We start from the raw sequence: 21,902 nt of genomic DNA, 5'->3' as shown, positions 1-21,902 counted from the left end.
TTTCTCTCTCTTTTGTTTCACTGCAGTGGGCAAGCTTCTTGTCTCCTAGCCCTAGGGCTTCTTTGTTTTTGTAACCTTCCACCCTTAGCAATCACAATGGGTTACAAGAAAGTTTTGGATAATTTTTCTGCTTTTCATAAAAATAACACTGTTGTTAAGGCTGCTAGTCTGAGGCAAAAAGCAATGAGACATAACTGATCTGAACTAAATCTTTTACTATAGCATGAGCAGTCACTTTGGCTGTACTTGCAGTTACTGGCTGAGGAGTGTGACTTAAATGTACTGTGCATACTGATGGGTTTCTTCTGTGATCACTCACTTGTGGTATTTGTTGCTCACAAATTTTCCTCCCAAAGCGGAGCTGCATGCCACAGAGGTTGGTGCTGCCTCATGCTGGGTGCCCAGCACCCACACTGGGCTTTTCATTCAGCATCTGCTGTCCCAGTCACACTGCCTCATGTTCCTAACACTCCCTGCCCAAACCAACCACCATCATCACCTTTTCCTCACATGGCCTGTAACTATAATCTCTCCACCAAGCTCAGGATCCTTTCTGTGACCCAACTTGGACATCCTCATGGGAATGAAGTTGGATTTCTTCCCACTCCATGTTTCACTTTAGGAATTATCAACTTTGGAATACTTAGGTGTAAGTCACAGTTACCACTTCTGTGCATGCGATGCCATAAATGTTGGGCTTGGTCATAGCAGGTTATGCTGTGTATGGCACATTTTGTGCCATGGGTTGCACACCTCAGCTTTTTTGGGGGAGACTGTTTACGAGCAAGAAGGCCCTCTGAGGGAATCATGTGCAGGAAACACCATGCTCTCAACTCCACTGCAGACCACTTCTTAGGGAAGAATAACAGGGAGGGTTGGCCCCTGTCAGTAGTCAAGCACCCACACAGCCGCTCGCTCAGCCCCATTCCCAGCAGAATGGAGAAGCAGGAGGAAAAAAATGAGAAAACTCATGAATCAGGATAAAGACAGCTCAACAGAAGTGGAGATGAAGGAGAAAAACAAACAAACAAAATAACAAGTGCTGTGAAGGCAGTCACCCTCATAGACAGATAGATGCCCAGCCTGCAAGCAGTGGCCACCCTAGAAGAAACCTCTGCCTCTTCTTCCTCTACTCTGGATTTCATTACTGAGCACAGTGTTACACAGTGTGATATATCCTTTGGACAATTCAGGTCAGCTATCCTGTCTGTTAAATGCAAACAATAATAAATGCATACGTATATATTCTCTAAATCTTTAAAGCCTTTAATTTAAATCTTTACTTATCTTTTAGTATGAAAGATGGCAGCAGATAAGAACTGACAACGGTGAAGTTAAATATGTATTTTCTTGTATGGTGACATTCTGACAAAAGCCTGAACACTTGGGGCTCATTTCCTTTGTGGGATGCCACATTCTTTGTGAACTACATCATAGCTCAGAATTTGAGATACTGTGTTCACGAAACATTAGGTCTAAGATAAAGGAGGAGACACATTAATAGCAGTTATGTATGCTAATTTCAGCCAGTATCTCTTAACTTGAAGCATGGCTTTCAGACAGGGTTTGGTTTCCTTTACTAAGAGAGGTATGTAGGAACAATAGGTGATTGAGATCAAAAGTCTCTAAAAACAAACTGCAGCCATCAGTGATTCAGGCTTTTTGAATGAGGCTGAGATCTTCATTTCTGAGCCAGAACCTGCTCTGAGCCCACCTCATTCTCCCACACCTGTCTTTCCTCCCCCCTCCCCACTCCCCACTTCCTCTCTCTGCCAGCTCAGGGTAGATGCTACCTACTCTGCATGTCAGGTTTTGCCACCTTCATACGTCCTAATGTTAGGTTTCTTCCTCAGGTACACAATTTTAAACCTTGCTCTATCAATCTTCCCCTGTGTTTTTTGAGCTACAGAGTATAAAGATTAGCTCTGAGAGAAGAATGGAATAGTACAACTGACAATAGAGTAACTTAAATGGAGGCTAACACATATAGGCTTAAGTAAAGGACAAGCTTTATTCTTTCTCTTCTTTCAAAGTAATATGTAGTTAAATCTCCACTATCAAGAGAAAATGATGTTTGGGATAATCAAAATTTAGTGAAAATGAGTTATTGCTTCTTTTGGATCCAGAGTTAAGTTCAACTTAAGAGTTGAAGGAGCACTTGGACGATGCTCTCAGACATAGGGTTTGATCATAGAATCACAAGGTTGGAAAGGACCTACAAGATCATCTAGTCCAACTGTTCTCCCATTACCCTTGCTACCACAAGCCACTAAACCATATCTCATAGCTCCTCATCCAGACACCTCTTGAACACTGCCAGGGACGGAGACTCCACCACCTCCCTGGGCAGGCTTTCCAGTGCCTGACCACTCTCTGAGAGAAAAAGTTTTTCCCTATGTCTAATCTAAACCTCCTCTGTTACAACTTGTGGCCATTTCCTCGGGTCCTGTTTGCTGCCTGGGAGAAGAGGCCAAACCCCTCCTCATCACAACGTCCCTTCAGGAAGTTGTAGAGTGCAATGAGGTCTCCTCTGAGCCTCCTCTTCTCCAGACTAAACAATCCCAGCTCCCTCAGCCACTCCCCACAAGATTTGAGCTCCAGACCCCTCACCAGTTTCATCGCCCTTCTCTGGACACATTCCAGGGCCTCAATGTCTTTTTTGTAGTGGGGGACCCAAAACTGAACACAGTACTCGAGGTGCAGACTCACCTCCGTGCTCCTGCTGGCCACTCTATTTCTAATGCAGGCCAGGATGGCACTGGCCCACTTGGCCACCTGGGCGCTGTGTGGGGTTATTGTGGACAAAGTTCAGGACTCGGCACTTGGCCTTGTTGAACCTGATCCCATGCACCTCAGCCCAGCGATCCAGCTTATCTGTCTTATCTGAGTCATCTTCCTCACCCCCAGCTCAAACACTGTTCCCAAAGGCTCTCTGGTGAGCCCTGTTTTGTCCCCTTACCCCACCGTAGCTAGTTTAAAGCTCTTTTGATAAGCCCTGCTAGCTCCTGCGCTAGGATTTGTTTCCCCCTTTGAGATAGGTGGGTTCCATTCACAGACAACAGGCCAGGGGCCGAGTAAACTGCCCCATGACCAAAGAACCCAAAGTTTCTGCCTCAACACTAGCCTCTGGGCCAATTATTCATTACTTGTTCTTTCCAAGCCCGCTCCGTGTCCTTCACTGCCCCTGAAGGTATAAAACAAAAGATCACCTGTGCTCCTGCTCCTTGAACTAAATGCCCTAAACCCCTGAAATCTCTTCTCATAGCTCACAGGCTTCTCTGAGCAGTTTTATCACTGCCCAACTGAACAATGAGTAATGGAAAGTAATCAGTGGACCTAACCAGCTTTGGGAGTTTTCTAGTTATGTCCCTGACCCAGGCCCCAGGAAGGCAGCACACTTCCCGATGGCCCGAGTCTGGTCTGCATATGGGGCCTTCAGTTCCTTTGAGAAGGGAGTTGCCCACCACAATCACCTTCCTTTCTCTCCTGACAGAGGCAGTCTCAAGGCATGAGGGTGATCACCTCACCGTAGGCTCCCTCCTAGGCAGATCCTCCATCGCCTCCCCACTCACCTCCCCTTCAATTTCCAGTGTCTCAAACCTGTTGCTTAGTGGGAACTGGGGACGTGGGGTAGGCAGGCAGGGGGGGCTCCTGTGACACCAAGTCGGGACTCTCTTCCAACCCTCCTCATCAGTCAGGTCTATCTGACTGATGGGGGGCAGGGAGTCCACCACTTTTCTGGGGGTATTTCCCTGGCACCCTTCCCTCTGGCACACCAGCGAGTCACTCCATCACTCAACCTCCCACTCAAACTCCCTGATGGCCCTTAGTCTCTCCACCTCCTCCTTGAGCTCCACCACCAGGCTGAGGAGCTCATCCACCTGCTCACACCTCACACAGGTGGAATCCCGGCCACCCTCCCCAGGCAGCAGCAGGCTCAGGCACTCCCTGCAGCTGGAGACCTGAACAGCCACATTTCTGATCAGGCCCTCTGTCTGGGTTGCCACGGTCTTCTTGGAATAAGCCCGCTGTCTGGTGGAGACTATGTTTAAGTCAGCGGTCTCAAAGACTGCCAACAGGAAAGCCAGTCTCCTGAGCAAGGAAGGACAACACTTAAACTCCTCACCACTTGACTCACCTCCCACACCCACAGCACCATATGGGCAGTATGGGCTGTGCTCACTCGCTGAACCTCCCCGTCCTCAGTGGGCAGCAACAATGGTTACTAACCTGGTGTGCTCTGTGCTCCCCGAGGCAATTTAAAGCTTATCACCAGATGCCAACGTCAAGGGCAGGCGATGGCACGTTCGTAGGGTGTTTACACTGTGCCACTAGTGTGCCAGCTCCACCCCTGCTCACTCAGCAGCCCACCCACAAGGTGCCAGCCCCCTAAGCACAAGTGCAGCACTGTTACGGGCTTCAAAAAAGCCTTAAAAAGAGCTTTTTTTGTTGGCCTTTTTCACTCCAGATCCCCTGATCCCCTGATTTTTGGGCGGTCCTGTATGGAGCTGGAAGTTGGACTCAATAATCATTGGGGTCCCTTCCAGCTTGGGATACTCTTTGATTCTATGATTCAGATATATATTTGTGATGCTCCAGGTTTCCAGAAGGCTTATTAGCATATATGGCAGTGCACTGCCTACATGGTCCTTCCAGCAAACCACCCCTGAAGCAGAGCTAAGAAGCTCTTACAGATGTAGAAGCCACAGTGATAAATTACAGCAACTCCATGCACAGCCATTTAAATCTTGACCTGAATGCAGAAGCATTTTGCATTGGATAAACATTGCAAAGGTATAGCAGAGATGACTGACTGTTTTTTATCAAACATGCAGTTCTCTAATGGAATGGTAGAATCACTATCAGTATCTTAACAATCACTGCACATATATAAACATGTGTGGAAACCACCGCCGTGCAAAAAGAACACCTACAGTACTCAGTACCAAAAATAGTGGCCTTAAAATCAAGACACTAACACAGTAGTGGTCACAGGAAGAATGCGGCTGCCCAGCTGGGGGTGTTTGGGCTGGAGGTCGAGGGGCTGGAGGTTGAGGGGCTGGAGGTCGAGGGGCTGGAGGTCTAGGGGCTGGAGGTCGAGGGGCTGGAGGTCGAGGGGCTGGAGACTGGGGCGGACGGGGCTGCGGTGGCTGGGGCTCAGTGTCCCAGTCTGGATACCAGTTGGCATAACCTAAAAAAGAATAAAGAAATGGCTGTTAAAGACTGCCCAACTTAGCCATACTCATAACAAAACAATGAAAAGCGATATATACATACTTATCAGTTTCTCACGTTCTGCGTTTACTGTGGAGAGATCAGAAAAAAAGATATCAATGCAACAGTCTTTGTCCCGTAGGAGAAAATAGCAAAACTGGTTGTAGGATCTAGCACTGAACAAACAGAAGCTCTCTTTTTCCTCTCCCTCCCCCTAGTCTTTGTGATGCTGATAGCCTTTCTGTGGCCTGTCAGCCTGTGACTTCAAAATGAGTCAGCCAGAACATCACAGAAGGAAAATGAATAGCAAATGCTCAATTATTTTTACAGCTGAAGCTATCTAGAGCCTGGCTAGTAGAGAACATCTCCTGTAAAACTGCACAAAAGTAATATTAAAGACATTGTTGCACGCCTGTTACTCTCTGGCTATTTAAAACACTGTTTCTGACTAATTTGGGACTGGGTATGACAATTAAGGTCCACAGCTGCAAACTGCTGTGGAAAAACAAGCTCTCATTGCACTATTTCAGAAAATTCTAACAGTTAAGGAAAGAGTATTTTTCAGTATAGTCTCATTATTGGTCCAGAACTATAGTTTTCTGGAAAATGTGTTAGGACATTTTAAATGAATGGGAGAGTTAAATATACTATTTCTCCCAGGGAAAATAAATAATCAGGCTTGTTTGTTGGCTTTCCTATTTGTTGACTTTCCTATCAGATAAAAGGCAAAAAGTAATCTAACGGATACATCTTTTAATTGGAAACTCTGCTTTGTACCTCCAAGAACCTTAAATTACAAAATATTTCAATTAATAACTTCCTATACTATCCTAACCAGAGTTTAGTCCTGTGGTGGGCTACAGACCCACTATGTACTTAGTGCAAACTGACCCACTACTGTACTTTTACTGATAACTATGACACCACTATTTCTATGCAATCTCTTTAGTGAATCACTTTGATCTTACCACAGAGATTGTCTACACACTGGTCGTTACTGCACCCACTGCATGGTCGTCCTGCTTTATACGGTTTTGTTGGGTAATTCCCCCTGAGGAGGAGAAGGACAATATTTTGTTAGCTCAGTCTTTGGAAGAGCAATTTAAACACATGCTTTCATCATATTGCTAGAATAATATATCTTGGGAAGCTATTATTGGGCAAAACTACCCTTATCCAAAAAAGGATCATCATCACTATTTGAAATTCTACTTAGGTGAGACTCACACCCTCACTGACGTGGGGAGGTTTCTTGTGCAGTGCTGTAGCATTCAGCCCAAGTATATGGGAATCTGCTTTTAGCCCCTCATTACTCACCTGTATTTTAAAAAAATCTATAAAATACATGTCTAGAAATCACAAAACATGAGATAAACTTGAGCACTGTCTTCCTTTTATACTAGAATCAGAGAATAATTTAGGTTGGAAAAGGCCCTTAAGATCACCAAGTCCAACCATCAACTAACACTACCAGGTTCAGCACTGACCCTTGTTCCTTAGTGCCATGTCCACACATCTCTTAAATACGTCCAGGTATGGGGACACCACCACCTCCCTGGTCAGTAATGCTTGACCACCCTTCCTACGAATGAATTCTTCCTAATATGTAATCTAAATCTCCCCTGCCACAACTTGAAGCTATTTCTTCACATCCTATCAACTGTTACCTGAGAAAAGAGGCTGACATCCCCCTCACTGCAACCTCCTGTCAGGTAGAAGAGAACAATGAGGTCTTCGGTCAGTCTCATTTTGTCCAGAAAATGGATTTTATTCCACAGCCCTTGCTGACAGTGCATGCCCTCTGCCAGGATCTGCTCATCTTTTTTAGAGAGTGATTTTCTGCAGCTCAGACTGCCCAGCACCTAATGCTTTAGATGGCCAGGGGAACCACAGATTGGTGGACATAGCTTCTGAAATTTGTTATAATGCTCCTGCCATTGGTAACATCTGATACTGAGTCAGTTAAAGCATATTTAAAAACAAAAACATGAAACCCCATATGCCGTAATTGACTTACGCTGGCCCATAGTCACAAACAAAATGTGCCACTTTGTTGAATCCTTGAAGATTGTGAATTCTATGGCAGAAGTGAACTGCACAGCCAACTTTGTAACTCGTTGCCCAAACAACCTGAATGAAAAAGTGAAACATATGATGCACCTGTTCATAGAATCATAGAATCATAGAATGGCATGGGTTGAAAAGGACCACAATGATCATCTAGTTTCAACCCCCCTGCTATGTGCAGGCTCACCATCCACCAGACCAGGCTGCCCAGAGCCACATCCAGCCTGGCCTTGAATGCCTCCAGGGATGGGGCATCCACAACCTCCTTGGGCAACCTGTTCCAGTGCGTCACCACCTTCTGTGTGAAAAACTTCTTCCTAATATCCAGCCTAAGCCTCCCCTGTCCTAGTTTAAAACCATTCCCCCTTGTCCTGCTCAGGATCTGTAAAAGCAACCAGAGCCTGAATTCACAGTACCAATGAAGGAATTGGTAACTGAGTGGAAGGATCTTGTGAAAATTTAAAATGGCCAACACAGGCGCAACACTGACAACCTGAAGTGTGCCTGAGACCAATGACTGATAGGTGGTCTAGCACTTATTGCCTGGTTCCCTCGGAAACATGACATTGACGGGGAGATAATCCCTTCCAACCATTAATGAAACAGAGCTCAGACAGTCCTGAAGATCAGAATTTATTTCCAATCTCATCCAGCACTAGCATATGGGGTAAAAACCCTGCCATAACTTGTGTTCCAAAGCAGTCTAGTCCAAGCCTGCACTTTATTTATTTATTTAAACATAATAAACCACTGGGCACATAAGACTCACCTGGGTGTAGTGGCCACACATGTCACTGCAGCGACGGGTGTTGAAATCGTAGCTCTTGACTTCATCAAACCAGTCAGTCAGAGCTGTGTGCACAGAAAAGATGGTGGCAGTGCCAGTCCAGATGTTTTCTCCAATAGATGGAAAGGTGGGGTGCATCTTCTGTGGTATTTTTAGGTACATGTTGTGCTCAAACATGCACCTCTTTGCCCATGCTTTGGCAGACTTAGCTAACGCAGGGTCCCAGGACTGTAGAAAGGAATGAAAATACAGTATAACCTGAACTGCAGTGAGGTAGTTGGATTCCAGTACTCTTTTAAAGAGAAGATTGCAATCATGTTTTTCCCTTGCATTCAGCTTCTTTGTCTTGTCATTTCTATTCTCAAAGCAATAAATTTTCTTCTTCTTTCTCCCTCAAATATTACTGGACATGTAGCATCTCTCACTGTTCCGTAGTATCTCACTTGTTACAATGCTTAGAGCTGGATTGCAGTGTTTAAGCTGCCAGGTCTGCATGGAGACTGGCCTGTGAGACTTGCAGAAACATTTATGCCACCAGGCAATAAAATGGTAAGTAAAAGTAAGTATGGAAAAATAAGTAAGGTAAAATGAGTAAGTGAAGGGACGTGAGGAAAAAATAATAATTTTAGCTTTGTGTTCATAATGCTAGGTTTGGAGCTGACTATTACTACTCATAAATCAATGCTGAGTAGTACTATAAATGACAAATTAAGTTTTAGAAATTCCCTGAGAAGGAACGGAGAATGAAAGAAAAAAATATAAGTACACCACTGTAGAAGTCCCGTTAAAAACTGTGCACAGTACCTCCCTTTAAGAAGGAGACACTGGAACTGAAAGGGGTACAGAGAACATAGGGGAGCATAGTCATCCTAAGAATGGGAGGCTTTCATAAAGCAACATCCTACACAGCAGCTTTCATCTTGTGTTGATTATGCAAACAAGCAGTGAGCACTTGCTCTTTCCAATACAGGCACCAGAGACTATCAAAGGAAGCCAGCAGTTAACAAAAGCAAATCAAATGCTGGGAGATATCATCACACAGCTTGTAGGTAGATCGTGCAGCTCTTTGCTGCAAGTTGTTAGGGATGATAAAAACTTGCAGAGGCTGAAAAAAGTCATGCAAGAAAAGTCCGTTGTGAGCTTTCAAACACAATGCAACTCCTTCAATTCAACAGATTTCTTTATATTTGTCTTTCTCTTATTCCAGCACTGCTGGATCTTTGGTCCGAGCAGCAGAGTTTGCTCTGGTGCTTTTGCATTATCAATTAAATATAAATAGATTTAACGAAGTTCCAAGAAATTAAAACCACAAGTAGTTTGAATGTTACTTCTTTGCTGTGATCTTCCTTACATAGAAATGACTCATAGCATTTATGTGATTATGCATTTAGCTTCCTTTTCAGCTAAGTAGCACTGCCAGAGGGCTCAAAGTAATGACATGAGCTGACTGGGGTTATCTCCCCCACCTATTTGCCTTCTCCTTACACACTCCATTGAGCAAGCTAAGACTGATACACAGTCTGTTCTGACATCCTTTACATTTATGGGGAGCTCTGCTTTCCAGCCCAAATACCAGCACCCCTGCTTTCCAAGCATGGTTGCAGCAAATCAAGATGAGGTGTCTATTCTGATATCCAGGCAAGTCTCTTTCTTCAGTATGTATTCTAGATTGGAAGAAACAAGGCAAGAGGCTAGATTTCCAATAAACACTGTGGTGCAGATTGCCTTCCAGGAGTTTTTTAATACCAAACAGATTTCTTGTAAGAAAACTGGACTAATATAAGGAAGATTGCTGTCTCTGAAAAAGGTAAATGAAATGCTGAGAACTGAACGTTACATATATTTTATTCCAATACAGACCTTAGCTGTGGCTGCCAATTAGAGCAACAATCTGTTTCTATACAAGAAATCCCCTTCCAATTATTAAGCTAGAACAGTACTACGAAAATGAATTGCTTTCTATTTCCTACAAAGAATGATCATACATAGTACAGAAATCACTGACAGAAAGGGAAAGAGAAGCACAGAGCAAATGGAAACAAAGGTGGTCTAAATCAGCAGCACCATCCATATTAATTTTCAAATAGATCACAAAAGTCTCCTTACCATACGAAGCATATTGCTGGCTGGTGGATTCACTTTGGATCGGAAGTCATTGTGAGCTCTCACACAGTCTTCAATGAACTTTGCATCTTCTATGTCAGGCAAGGGATATTGCTCATATGTATGGTGGCAAACAAAGAGCTCACACATGAACAGCAAAGCAAAGAAAAAGGTGATTTTCATAATTCTTCAATGCTTTTGGTATTTTTTAAAAAGTTTTTTAAAAGAAGAATTGTTCCGGCGGAGTCAATACTGCTAAGCTCTTCCTCCGTAGTCCTTTGGGTGTTGAAACACTTGAAAGTGTCTGTCAAAGCAACAGGAAGTGAAATTGCTTCCTAAGGTGCAGCTCTATCTGACATCACACTGCTGGCTGTCCATGAAACAGGCATCTGCCATGCATATTGCCAAGGGGCAACGTTAAAGATATAACTCTGTCTTTCCTTTGAGTGTGTTTCATTCTGGTTGACTGCCAAGCCATTCCGTGTCTGTAGGTGATAACCACAGAGGTGCTGCGTAATGAGTTTGCTAAATCTCTGTCAGCCATAAAAATTCTAGCTATGATAAAACACAGATCTGCTGTTCATCTGATTTTCTTACATCATTATTTTGCAGGACCTTTCTTCCATTGCAGAATTATTCCAGGAATAAACAGAATTAGCGAAACTGTGTACATTAAATTTTGACCTCACTAGAAGGGAAAGAATTTCCTAAGCAGCAGGAACAGACCTCCAGACCTGTTGGTTTGGAATGTAGCAAAAGCATGACTTAGAAATCCCAGCCATGAATGCGTGTTGATTCTCCTTCAGTAGCCACCTGTGCTTATCTGATAGGCTGACATTACTGGAAGAGACTTCTGTGCTCCCGGAAAGAGAGCACGATGGGATTAGCGCTCCTGGTGTAAAATTCCAAGCCTGATCCCTTCCTGGGGCAGTAGGATGTGTGCTGGTGGGATCTGTATTGTCCCGTCAATCCTCCACAAGCTGGTTAAGTTTTTTTTCCAAACTGTGGCCCTCCGACTCCATCACATTTATATCTACCTATGCTATTAATAGGAGGCATATCACTATTTCTCTGTGTGCACACGTTAAGCATTAGTAATTCTCCCCACCCTCCTCTTAGCCCAGCTGTGATTTGCTGACTGATTTCAAGAAGGTAGGGCCAGTTGCAGAAGGCAGTGGTGTGGTGGGCACCCTCTGGGGCTTTGGATCTTCTGGGAGAGAAGGAAACAGGGCCTACAGTTATCTTTGTTAGCTATATTACACACACACACACACAAACTAAAAATAGAACACAAGTAGCCTACTAAAATTGCACCATTGATTTAGCAATCCAGTGATCTAGCAGTTTTATATTCGTGTAGCTGAAATGTTGTGTGTGGAGACTGAAAACAGATACTTTTATGAAGCAGGACAACTGGGCCTATCCAGCATACTCGGGGTTGCAAGATGCTTTCCTGCAGAGATGACTCTGGCTCCACCTAGTGAGTCTGTCCTTAAAACAGAAGTGTAGTGTGCCCACAATCATCTACACGTGATTTTTCACAGAAAGCAAATTAATCGCCAGCATCAATAAGCTTTTTTTTCATAAGCCAGATGAAAATAAAGCCCTGTGATTTGGATATCCACGTAGCATTTGTCTGGATGATACAAACACTCCCTGTCCTTGCATAAATCTCAAGTGAGATTTAGCACATTGAGCGAGGGAAGGGCAGGAAACTGTACCGCCCAATTGTTTGGATGAAAATTCCATGCTTAGATTTCCCTTTCTCACTTCGTACCTCCTGCTTTCATTTTAAAATGGCTGGAAACAGGTTTCCATTTCCTTTTTATTTATTTATTTCCCCTAATGTATCATGTGGTTAGATAAATAAGGGTTGGTGGACTACATACTTGCCAGATATCCAAGATGTAAAATTGCACTTAGCTTTCTACTTGAATTATCAGCTTCCCCAGTGAACGCTGTACTTGTGCTGGGGAGAGAGAGACCTATTTGTCTTTGACTTGCTTGATTCAGCTTAATGAGTGGGTGGATTTGCTTGGCTTTCTTGGTCTGCCCGTGGGATATGCAGACCTCCCCTTCCAGGGGTGTGAATAAGCTACCATTCTGACATCTGTCGCTACTTGTATTACACAATTTCACCTCAGGGTAGAGAATAGATTAAATGGAAGGATTGTGTTGGTACTGGATGATTTCCACATGAATTCTTTTGTAATAAATTATTTTGTAATTATTTATTAAAAAGAAAAGGTATATTTGTTAATCTGGGGGATAATAATGAGGCTATAAACAGTATTATCAAGGGATGCCATCACTACATGGCTGGACTGCAGGCAGTTCTGATAGTTTTACTGCTGTTTTCGTTAGGGGAGTATATACACTACTGCTTAGTCCAGCTACGCCTGGCAGCCTAACAGAGCAGAACTGTAACGCACTGCTTGCTGGTTTCTCTGACCAGTATACTGGGATGCTGTAAGGACCGAAGTACAAGAGGCTGCAAAAGTACAAGAGTACAAGAGACAAGACAGTGACACAATTAGGAAAATCTAATTTTATTATACTGGTAACAAAAGAAGCTTCAGATTATTGTATAAATAACATTTGTTTTTTTAAAGAAAGTGAAATAATTGAAGATTTGATCTCTTGCAAATAGAAGAGTGAAATGTGTTGAATAAAAAGGCTTCAGTAGGTTTAAAAGACAAATTTATTATTAAAACTACAGAACACTTACAGGACAGTAAATATTCTATGCATCAGTAACAGTACAATGTAAAGAATACAACAGCAGACGTTTACAAATGAAACACAAGGTTTAGAGGAATTTAGGAACCAAGTAATAATCTGAACAATCTCATTTTGAATGAGGAACAATAAATGCATAACTGAATAAATATCAAGTAGTACTACTTCACAAACATCAATACTTCTGAAGGACTGCCTTTCTAAAGAAAAGTCTTACTTCAGAGATTTGACTCAGAACATTGTGTGACTCTAGCAGAAAGGACTTTGTATGTAATATGATGCTAGCTTCCTCTTGGCATTAAAATTAAACATTTGTCACGTCAAATATTGGCTTAGTGTGAACTGTAACAGGTTTTTAAACTGCTAGGCATTTTTCTCCTTGAATTCCGAGAATACAGTGTGTAAATTTGGTAACTAAACAGTTAAAACCATAAATTTGGCAATTAAAAAACAATGCTTCTAATCTTATCAGTTGCCTTCCTTAGTTTACTATTTTCTCAACAGGGGTCTTACCCACAAATAATTTTTTTAATTTTTATAGCATGTGAAGTTTTCTGTAAGGAGCATAAAATAGCAACAAAACTACTGTAAAAGAACGCCGACTTTAAAATCATATCAATATGGATTTTTTGCTTAATTCATCAGAGATTATGTTGAGAATACTGCAGGTATTTCACATCCAATTATGTGGACATAAACATGCTTGTAAAGTGCTTTTTGAACAAATAAATAGCTAGAAAACCAACAAATATCAAAGATGCTCTTGAAATTATAATAGCAATACACGCCTCATCACATACAATTCTGAACTCCCAAGGTGGATTCCATCTTGAGTAATCTAAAAATAAACATACAATTAAAAGTTTAGGTGGGAATGCATACATTTGTAGTAACTAAGGAATATAAACAACAGTGTGAAATTATAATACTTACAGACAATTTTATCACGTCCTACATTTCCTGGAGAAAGGAAAAAAAAAGAAACAGTTCTATCAGGCAGTCAGAATTTCTCTTTCCTTAAATCTTTCCTAGTAAGCTGAAACTTGAATTGATAAACCTTACAACAAAAGTGGAATTGCTTTGATAAAAATTAAACTGCAATACTTTATAATGCCTCCGTAAAGATATTCTTGGTTCTAAGAGTAGCACTGATGAGAAAAAAGGCCCACATGAAAATGAATTGAAGCCTTACATGACCATTTTCAGTTTGAACCCTCCCTTCTTTGTGCTTCTCAAAATAATAAATACTGTTTAATACTCACAACATATACATGAGTTAGTACATACTACCAAGTACAGCTTTATGGTTGAGAATGGGAGACAGACTGTTTCCTAAATTGGTCCTAAATCCTGGGATTAAGTATAACCTGGTAGTCCTATCTGTTTTTCGGAGGTGTCTCCTACTTAGAAATTAAGACCCATAAAATTGTTTATTGCTTTTAAAGCCATATTAACATATATTAAGGCAACTAATTGTTAAACCACAAGCTTAACTTCCAGTTTTTGAAGGAAACTTAAAAACTCGTGCTCTAACTTTAGCCACATGAATCTTCCAGCTTTTGGCTTTCCAGTTGGTAGAAACTGCATTTTTGGGACCTTCTGAAGAGAGACACCAAAATAAAACTTTTAAAAGTACATAGATAGATGCTGATTTCTTTATCTGGTTAATGATGTCATACCAAATACTCTGAACCTTTACAGAGTACAACAGAAACCATAATACATTTAAAACTACAATTGTGAATTATCAAATCAAATTGAGACTTCATAATTATCACTAAGACACTGATTCAGTAACATGAACAATGCACTTGTATCCAGAATATAAATGGCCGTATGGATAGTTTACAATTACTTGCAAACTGAACCTGAGAGAGCATCAAAAAGGAGTAAACCACATCTGCAGCATTTTTTATCAAGCACTTGGTTGTATTTTTTCCTTTTATGTATTACATTTTACATTTGCTTTTACTTACTACACAGTTTCCTATCACAGAAGTCCCTCTTGGCACATTTACTGCATGGTGCTCCCTCTTCATATGGTCTTCTTTTAAAATTACCACTATAAGGGAAAAAGAAGTTTCTATGAGACAGGTTGGACGTGCATAATTTTATAGAAGTCACTGGTTGAAGTAAATACACTGAAATACAATGGTTTGCTCACTACTTGTTAAAAACCTTGGAGTAATTTTGAAATCTCTTTCATTTTCTTTGTTCTCTCCACGTGAAAGAAAAGACTCCTAAGAAGTTATTGTTATTTTCTTACAGGAAAGTACTGTGGCTTTTTATTCAGATTTTACACTGGTGGATAAATGACTTCAAAACAGAATGCTCTAGGCAGAACCTTGTTTAAACTTAGATAAAATGAGAAGAGTTTTAGAGTGGAAAAATTTAAAGCTGACACACTCCCAAATAGCTTATCACAAATCATTTAGTAGAAAAATAAAAACAACATATGTAACAAAAAGATATTCTGTGGGCTACTTACTGTTGAAAAACACAACCTTCATTCAGCAAAATACCTGAAAATGTCTAACAGTAAGAATGCAGTCTTAATGAAGACAGACGGATTATTACATGCTTAAGTACTTCATCTAAGTGGAGCCTTACTGTTAAGTTTAAGGGTCAGCCTGCAGGATTTATTAGTGGCACTCTCTCATAGAATCCACTTATACATTTAACTGGAAGATCTGACAACACAGATACCATCATTCTGGCCGCCAGGTAATCAGCTGCACAGTATCTTGGCTGTGCTGTATGGTCTGTTCAAAAAGATGAAGCAATGCTATACTTACAGCCTAACTCTGGGAACTAAGAGACAGATTTAGCTCCCCCAAAGGACTGTGGGCTACTGTTCTCTTCACCTCAGTGGCAGACACTTTGAATAATTTTCTTCAGAGATCACTTGCATCGAGACCTATTTTCAGGATCCCAAGTTTCTACAAACACTCTGTACTATCTCCATTTACAAACAGGAGTTACCCACCAGACTTAAAGATGTAAGGGGTGGTAAAACATTGCTGAAGAAGGCACACAGAGAACCACTCCAAGACATTACCTGCAATTTAACTCCAACTTTTCTTCTTTGACATGCCTTTACACACATTGACATACACTGTTGGTTGGTTGGACTCTTACCCCAGAAGGAAAAGTAGCCCATTTCCACCACACGCACTGCCCTGAAGCTCAGACAGGAAGAAAATGGAAGCAGAGTGCCCACCCTCTTAAGTCTTCTGTTACTAGGAATCAAAGACTGTTTTGAACCTGCTATAGAAAAGCAGGAGAGAGTTCTGTGTATGTATAAATAAATAAATACATATGCAAAAGTTGCAGGTTAAGTGGCATAACTCTTGAGTCAAGATCCATATATACACTCACAGCAGGGGTGATTTCAAACAGAAGGCAACAAGGTTAACCTGAAAAGGGTCTCAGACTCCAGAATGAGAAAGACAGAAGGTTAAAGCAAAACTTCTAGAAGCTCTGGCCAAAGCATAGTATCAGATATCTGTGTGAAAGGAGGGCCAGCTGGTGACTGTGCGTGGTTCAATTGCAGGAATGCAATACAAGCCACAGAGACTGCCTGAGCTGCAGTTCAGGAGGTCTTTCTTGGTATCAAAGGCTTCAACTGCAAACAATAATTGTATTGTTACTACAGAGTTTAAAATCCTCTGTAAATTCCTCTTTGAGAAAACAGACTCTGAGCTACATATTCAGAGAGATGAAAGACAATGCCTCTTTCCTGAGATGCCTTGCCTTCTCATTACAAAGAAATACATCTATCTGCCTAGCTAAACCTTGAGTAACACCTAAGTTGTGGAGTGGTACCTCATTGAGAAGAAATAATGAATGGAGAAAAAAAGGCACAGATTAACTTGTGGAGAGGAAGAAAAGTCCCCTTCTCAAGGGGAAGTGAAAGAGCAGCATAGTTGAGTTCAGTTGGCCATTGGGGTGGAACCATCTCACACTTGTAGCAAGATGGGGCAGCACACTTTGGGCATGAGAATGCTGATGGGAGGTAATGGGAATCTCAGACATGGATGGTACCGGAGCACGCTGTCTCATTTCCTTTGAAAAACATCTATAAAATCGCTACAGCACACAACTGTTACGCTGAATAAGGTAGTTTTAGCAAGGTGATCTTTTAATAGGTGCATCCTTAATTCTGAGAAGAAACTGCTCTCTGTCAGGGTAACTGAGTCCTAAGGGTCCTCTTAGAAAACAATCTTACTGTTCTAGCTCCACTTATTTCCTGTGGTGAATTAGAGATTGCGGTTCTTACTATCAAGCAGTTAGATGTTGTCTCTTTGTCAGATTGAAGTGATAGGACAAGAAGTCATAGTTTTAAGCTAAAAAAAAAGGCAGGTTTAGGTTAGATAAAAGGCAAATTCTTCACACAGAGGGTGGTGAGGCGCTGGAACAGGATGCCCAGAGAGCTGTAGATGCCCCATCCCCGCAGGCATTCAAGGCCAGGTTGGATGGGGCCCTGAGCAGCCTGATCTAGTGGCAGGCATCCCTGCCTACGGCACACTGCTTGGAACTGGAAGATCCTTCCAACCTAGACCACTATTCAGTTTAGCTATCAGTTGTCAAGAACCTGCAGAATGGCACAAGGTATCAGCATGATAAATTGTTACAGATTAGAAAAGATTAAATTAACAAACCTTTACAGACCACTGTTGATGTCAACTAGTCATTATTCTGAATCAGCAACTGGAATTCTTTTAATATCAGATTTTAAGAAGAAAACAACAGCAAAACTCCATATCCCAGTAAGTTTTAAAATAATAATGCAATTACAAGTACAGCTAGGAAGAGATAAGGGCAAAACTTAAAGGAAATACTTCATTCAAACTGACTGTGACAGTGGCCCAAGTTTGCTAGAAGAAAAAAGGCTGCCAACTTTCCCATTTCTTCTGCCTCATATGAAAAAGAAAGAAATGAAGAGGATCATAAACAAGAGTGGGATTTACTTCAGATTGGTACAGAATGACTTTATCAGTAAAGTTAGTAGAGTAAAAAAAAAACAAACAAGTACATGTTGTAATGGTTATGTCTCTACTAGTAAACTAATTAGATAACCACCATTCTCTCTAGGCTTAGCATTTACAAGGCTACCAATGAACGAAGATTTCAATTTACTTTTAGTGAACTATTATTGCAAATGATTTCTCTTCCTTAATATTTAGAAGAACAACTTACCTTGGTGCATAGTTGCAAACAAAATTTGCTGCATTTCTTATTCCTCCAACTTCTTTACAGAAAACAACAGCACAGCCTAGTTTATATGAATTATCCCAAACAACCTAAAAAAATGTTCAAAAATAAATTAAAATGACACACAGTGGTAACCTAGCCTAATATCTAGCAAATACCAGGTTATTTTAAGAGACTGTACATATTAGTTCAATTTTGTTGTAACTGATCTACTCTTACTGTTTACTCATAAAAGAACTGCTGGTAAGAAAGCATTCCAAGCTGCACATCTAAATACACCTCAGGAGTAAGGGAGCTATACTGCAAGTTTCCAGAATCTTCTACAGGACAACTTTAGTAAACATCACTGACTTTATGGTCGCTGGGCAGGTTCCAAGGAACAGAAGAGAAAATAGTGGCAACTACCTGACAGCTTCTTTAAGTAGGACTGCAGAAAAAGACTTCTTATGTGTGCTAAAAATGGCCTGGCTGGTAACTACAACAAACCTAAGCCTGAAAGCTTTAGCACTGTACAGTTTCAGATGAACCACTGCTATCTGCCATACTTGAACAAAGATGGCTTACTATTGCTTACAGTCTGAGTATCCACTACTTTTTCTTGGGAGATTCTTTCTATATCCTCTGCATATGATTAACTAAACTGTCCCAAATTCAGCTAAGAACTTTTAACTATATACCTCCAATATCTGTGTGATCATATATCCCACTTCTGATAAACAAAGACAAGCCAGATTGCTCTCAGTATCTCCCCAAAATGAATAGTACAGACCTCAGACTGACAAAACAATCTGCACATCCCCAAAAGTTCCATCCTGTCCATTTTAACTGCTACAAGTGGTTATGTTAAGCAGACATAACCTTGCTTAGGAAAGGACTTAAATGTTTAATTTGGTACTACTTGAGTCCCAGATTAAGAACTATTTTTCTCTTCTTTTCTTACTGGATGTATAAAGGATATAATACATTTCAGCTGGATTTTCATGTTCTCCCAATTTTATTTATTTATTTATTTATTTTCCTATTGCGGAGTTCCCATAGATATTCTGCAATTACTGTGATTATTTCTAACACCAACTCAACAGAATTCAGAATGGTGTGTGTACACAGCTGGAGAACTTGGAGCGATTATTAAGCAGAGTTCACGTAGTACTGATACAATTAAATGAGTAGTGAGGCCAAAATTGTAGGCAATAATGGATTATTATTACACATGATTTTATGAGACAAGAAGGTGAACCACATAACTTGCAGTAGTGCCACTGCTTGAGATTAGAAAAAACAGTAAGCTGATGGTCACCACAAACCACATTCACAATTCTGTATTATTGACAGAGCCTGATTTATCTGGTAGGTGCTATGCTATTAACTACACAGAACATTTTACTGAAGATGATTCTTACCTGAGTGTAATGACCGCAAGTCTTACTACATGTCTGCAGTGAGTAATTGTAGAATCTGACTTCATCATACCACGTTTTAACGGCAGCTTTAACATCAAATATTTGATGACTTGCAATCCATATATTCTCTCCAATACTCGTAAAATGAGGATGGCAATGATATCTCACATTTAAATATATATTATGTTTAAAAATGCATTTATTTGCCCATGCCCTGGCAGTCCTTGCCAAAGCTGCATCCCACGTCTGCAAAACAACAAAGTTGAAATAGTTGTGCAATATCAATAGTTATGCAATGTCAGATAAAACCAGTCAGGCAAAAAAATTGACAGATACAGATCATTATATATTCATAACAGGTAGACTTTATATGTTGGAGCTACATAAAGAAATGTTTTTCCTTATGTAAGGCAAGTACTCATGTTTTATTTTGACTTTTCCAGTGGCAGTACAGAAATACAAACTTAAAAGGATTTTCCCCCCCTTCAGTGTTGAAAATTAACTTTGTAAGAGCACATACTAGCAACTGAGAAAATATTTGGAATGCACTTTTATCTTCAGATAAATGAGTCATTAATTAAGCGTGAAACTTCTGGGGGATTTTTTCTTATTGAACAAATTCTTAAGGATTTCCGTTGCATAAAAATTAACTCACAGTAAAAAATACACAGCTTCTGTACATTAAGTGTATAAATATTTTATGCATTTTAAGAGATTCTCCACAAACACATCCTGCACTAATGCTTGAAATACACCAGAGCATTTTACAAACACAGCTACATAAAATATGTTTGTTTGGCAAATAATTTATTCTGCTATTTATTATTTCTCTGCAGTCCATCACTGTGACATAACTTCTAATTATTTAGCAAATGTATTTTGTATTTGTGTTCCAGCCATGAGTGCTTTTCAGCAGGTTTCTTCTATCTTTAACTACCTAGCTTTACATCTTATAGAAAAGATCCCAGACTTTAATGCCTAGGCTTAGCATTGTACAGACATTTTGGTTTACTCTTTGCCTCTACGTGGCTTCCAACACTGTTATCTCACTAAGGCCTGTTGCTTTTTTCTAACAATTTTCTTAAATTCGTATTTCATTTTTCATCATTTTTTTTCTGTTTTTCCTACTCCTGAACATTAAACCCAGCCACGGCACTTTAATGAGGTGCTTCAGCCCAAAGGTTATGTGGCTCCCCAGCTGCCATTCCGGGTTCTAACCCATGCACACAAAGCCATTCCATTCCCACACCATGAGAGTATGTGATTATTCTCAAGAGTATATATACTATACATAGTGATTATTCTCAAGAGTCTCTCTCTCAAGAGAGAGTATGTGATTATTCTCACTACTTCAAAATACCAAGCTGTCAGGCCTTTTTTTTTTTTTTTTTCAGCACACTCTTTTTTTTTTTTTTTTTTATACCATTTTCACCAAAGTTTTCAGTGCAATTTGTGTCAGTACCAGACATAAAGACTTTTCCTTGCTACCAGAGATCTCCAGCCCCGGTATTCCAGTTCATACTCTTGCTTTTTGACAGACAACACAACTGCCTTCTGCTGCTGGACTGCTCTTTTTCTAGAGGGAGCTCAGGGGAGACCTTGTGGCTCTCTACAACTCCCTAAAAGGAGGTTGTAGCAGGGTAGAGGTCAGCCTCATCTCCCAGGTAGCAGTGATAGGATGAGAGATAAGGACCAAGAGTTGCACCAGGGGAGGTTCAGGTTGGATATTGGGAAGAATTTATTCTCAGAAAGACTGGTGAGTCATGGGAAGAGGCTGCCCAGGGAACTGGTGCAATCAGTGTCACTGAAGGTGCTCAAGAAACGTGGAGATGTGGCACTGAGGGCCGTGGCTCGGTGGGCATGGTGGTGATGGGCTGATGGTTGGACTAGATGATTTTTGAGGTTTTTTCCAACCCTAATGATTCTGTGATGCTTCCCAACTAGCAATTCCTTGGGTCTAATGTGAACCTCTTCCGTTTGTCCATTCTATCACATCCTCAAGGTGCCGGCACAGCTGTTTCTATCTCACCTGTCGATAACCAACCCAACTTTCTAAGATATTTCTCATCAAATAAGCGTGATGTTATCTGAACACACGCGGCATTGCTTCTGCCCTGGCCACCTCACTGCGCCACCCCACACACACAGCCGCAGGCCGCCGCCTACCATGTGCCGCATGTTGCTGGCGGTGGGCTCGACGTTCCTGCGGTACGCGTTGTGGGAGCGCACGCAATCCCTGATGAAGACCTTATCGGAGATAGGCGGCAGGGCGCGGATCTGCCCAGCCACGGCGCCCAGAGCCGCCGCCGCCACCACCACCACCGCCCACAGCCTCATAGCGCCGCACCGCCGCCACCGCTCGGGCACGCGCTGGACGG

General features: G+C 41.3%; 2 protein-coding genes across 2 annotated transcripts; both read right to left on the bottom strand.

The window, feature by feature from the left end:
• Positions 1 to 1,996: 1,996 nt before the first annotated feature.
• Positions 1,997 to 10,455, bottom strand: GLIPR1 (GLI pathogenesis related 1). The gene is made up of 6 exons (NM_001396372.1): positions 10,175 to 10,455; positions 8,051 to 8,296; positions 7,232 to 7,344; positions 6,183 to 6,265; positions 5,278 to 5,304; positions 1,997 to 5,191 (listed from the first exon to the last, which is right to left on the bottom strand). The coding sequence occupies exons 1-6, from the start codon at positions 10,352 to 10,354 to the stop codon at positions 4,878 to 4,880; spliced, it is 963 nt and encodes a 320-aa protein (NP_001383301.1). The 5' UTR covers positions 10,355 to 10,455; the 3' UTR covers positions 1,997 to 4,877.
• A 2,249-nt stretch (positions 10,456 to 12,704) lies between these two features.
• GLIPR1L1 (GLI pathogenesis related 1 like 1) lies at positions 12,705 to 21,902 on the bottom strand. The gene is made up of 6 exons (NM_001389415.2): positions 21,691 to 21,902; positions 19,525 to 19,770; positions 18,110 to 18,213; positions 14,887 to 14,972; positions 13,844 to 13,870; positions 12,705 to 13,748 (listed from the first exon to the last, which is right to left on the bottom strand). The coding sequence occupies exons 1-6, from the start codon at positions 21,859 to 21,861 to the stop codon at positions 13,594 to 13,596; spliced, it is 789 nt and encodes a 262-aa protein (NP_001376344.1). The 5' UTR covers positions 21,862 to 21,902; the 3' UTR covers positions 12,705 to 13,593.

Source organism: Gallus gallus, chromosome 1 (assembly GCF_016699485.2).
Source record: "Gallus gallus isolate bGalGal1 chromosome 1, bGalGal1.mat.broiler.GRCg7b, whole genome shotgun sequence".
Classification (NCBI taxonomy): domain Eukaryota; kingdom Metazoa; phylum Chordata; class Aves; order Galliformes; family Phasianidae; genus Gallus; species Gallus gallus.
This window is presented reverse-complemented; position numbering and strand designations above follow the sequence as displayed.

What these genes read in the sequence shown, in the direction of transcription:
- GLIPR1 (NM_001396372.1), bottom strand. Translation starts at nt 10,354, where the DNA reads ATGAAAATCACCTTTTTCTTTGCTTTGCTGTTCATGTGTGAGCTCTTT. An exon ending in TGTGTGGCCACTACACCCAG is followed by an intron (nt 7,345 to 8,050) that starts GTGAGTCTTATG and finishes TTTTTCATTCAG; the next exon opens with GTTGTTTGGGCAACGAGTTA. An exon ending in GTTTGTGACTATGGGCCAGC is followed by an intron (nt 6,266 to 7,231) that starts GTAAGTCAATTA and finishes TCTCCTCCTCAG; the next exon opens with GGGGAATTACCCAACAAAAC.
- GLIPR1L1 (NM_001389415.2), bottom strand. Translation starts at nt 21,861, where the DNA reads ATGAGGCTGTGGGCGGTGGTGGTGGTGGCGGCGGCGGCTCTGGGCGCC. An exon ending in CCAGCAACATGCGGCACATG is followed by an intron (nt 19,771 to 21,690) that starts GTAGGCGGCGGC and finishes GTTGTTTTGCAG; the next exon opens with ACGTGGGATGCAGCTTTGGC. An exon ending in AGGACGTGATAAAATTGTCT is followed by an intron (nt 13,749 to 13,843) that starts GTAAGTATTATA and finishes GTTTATTTTTAG; the next exon opens with ATTACTCAAGATGGAATCCA.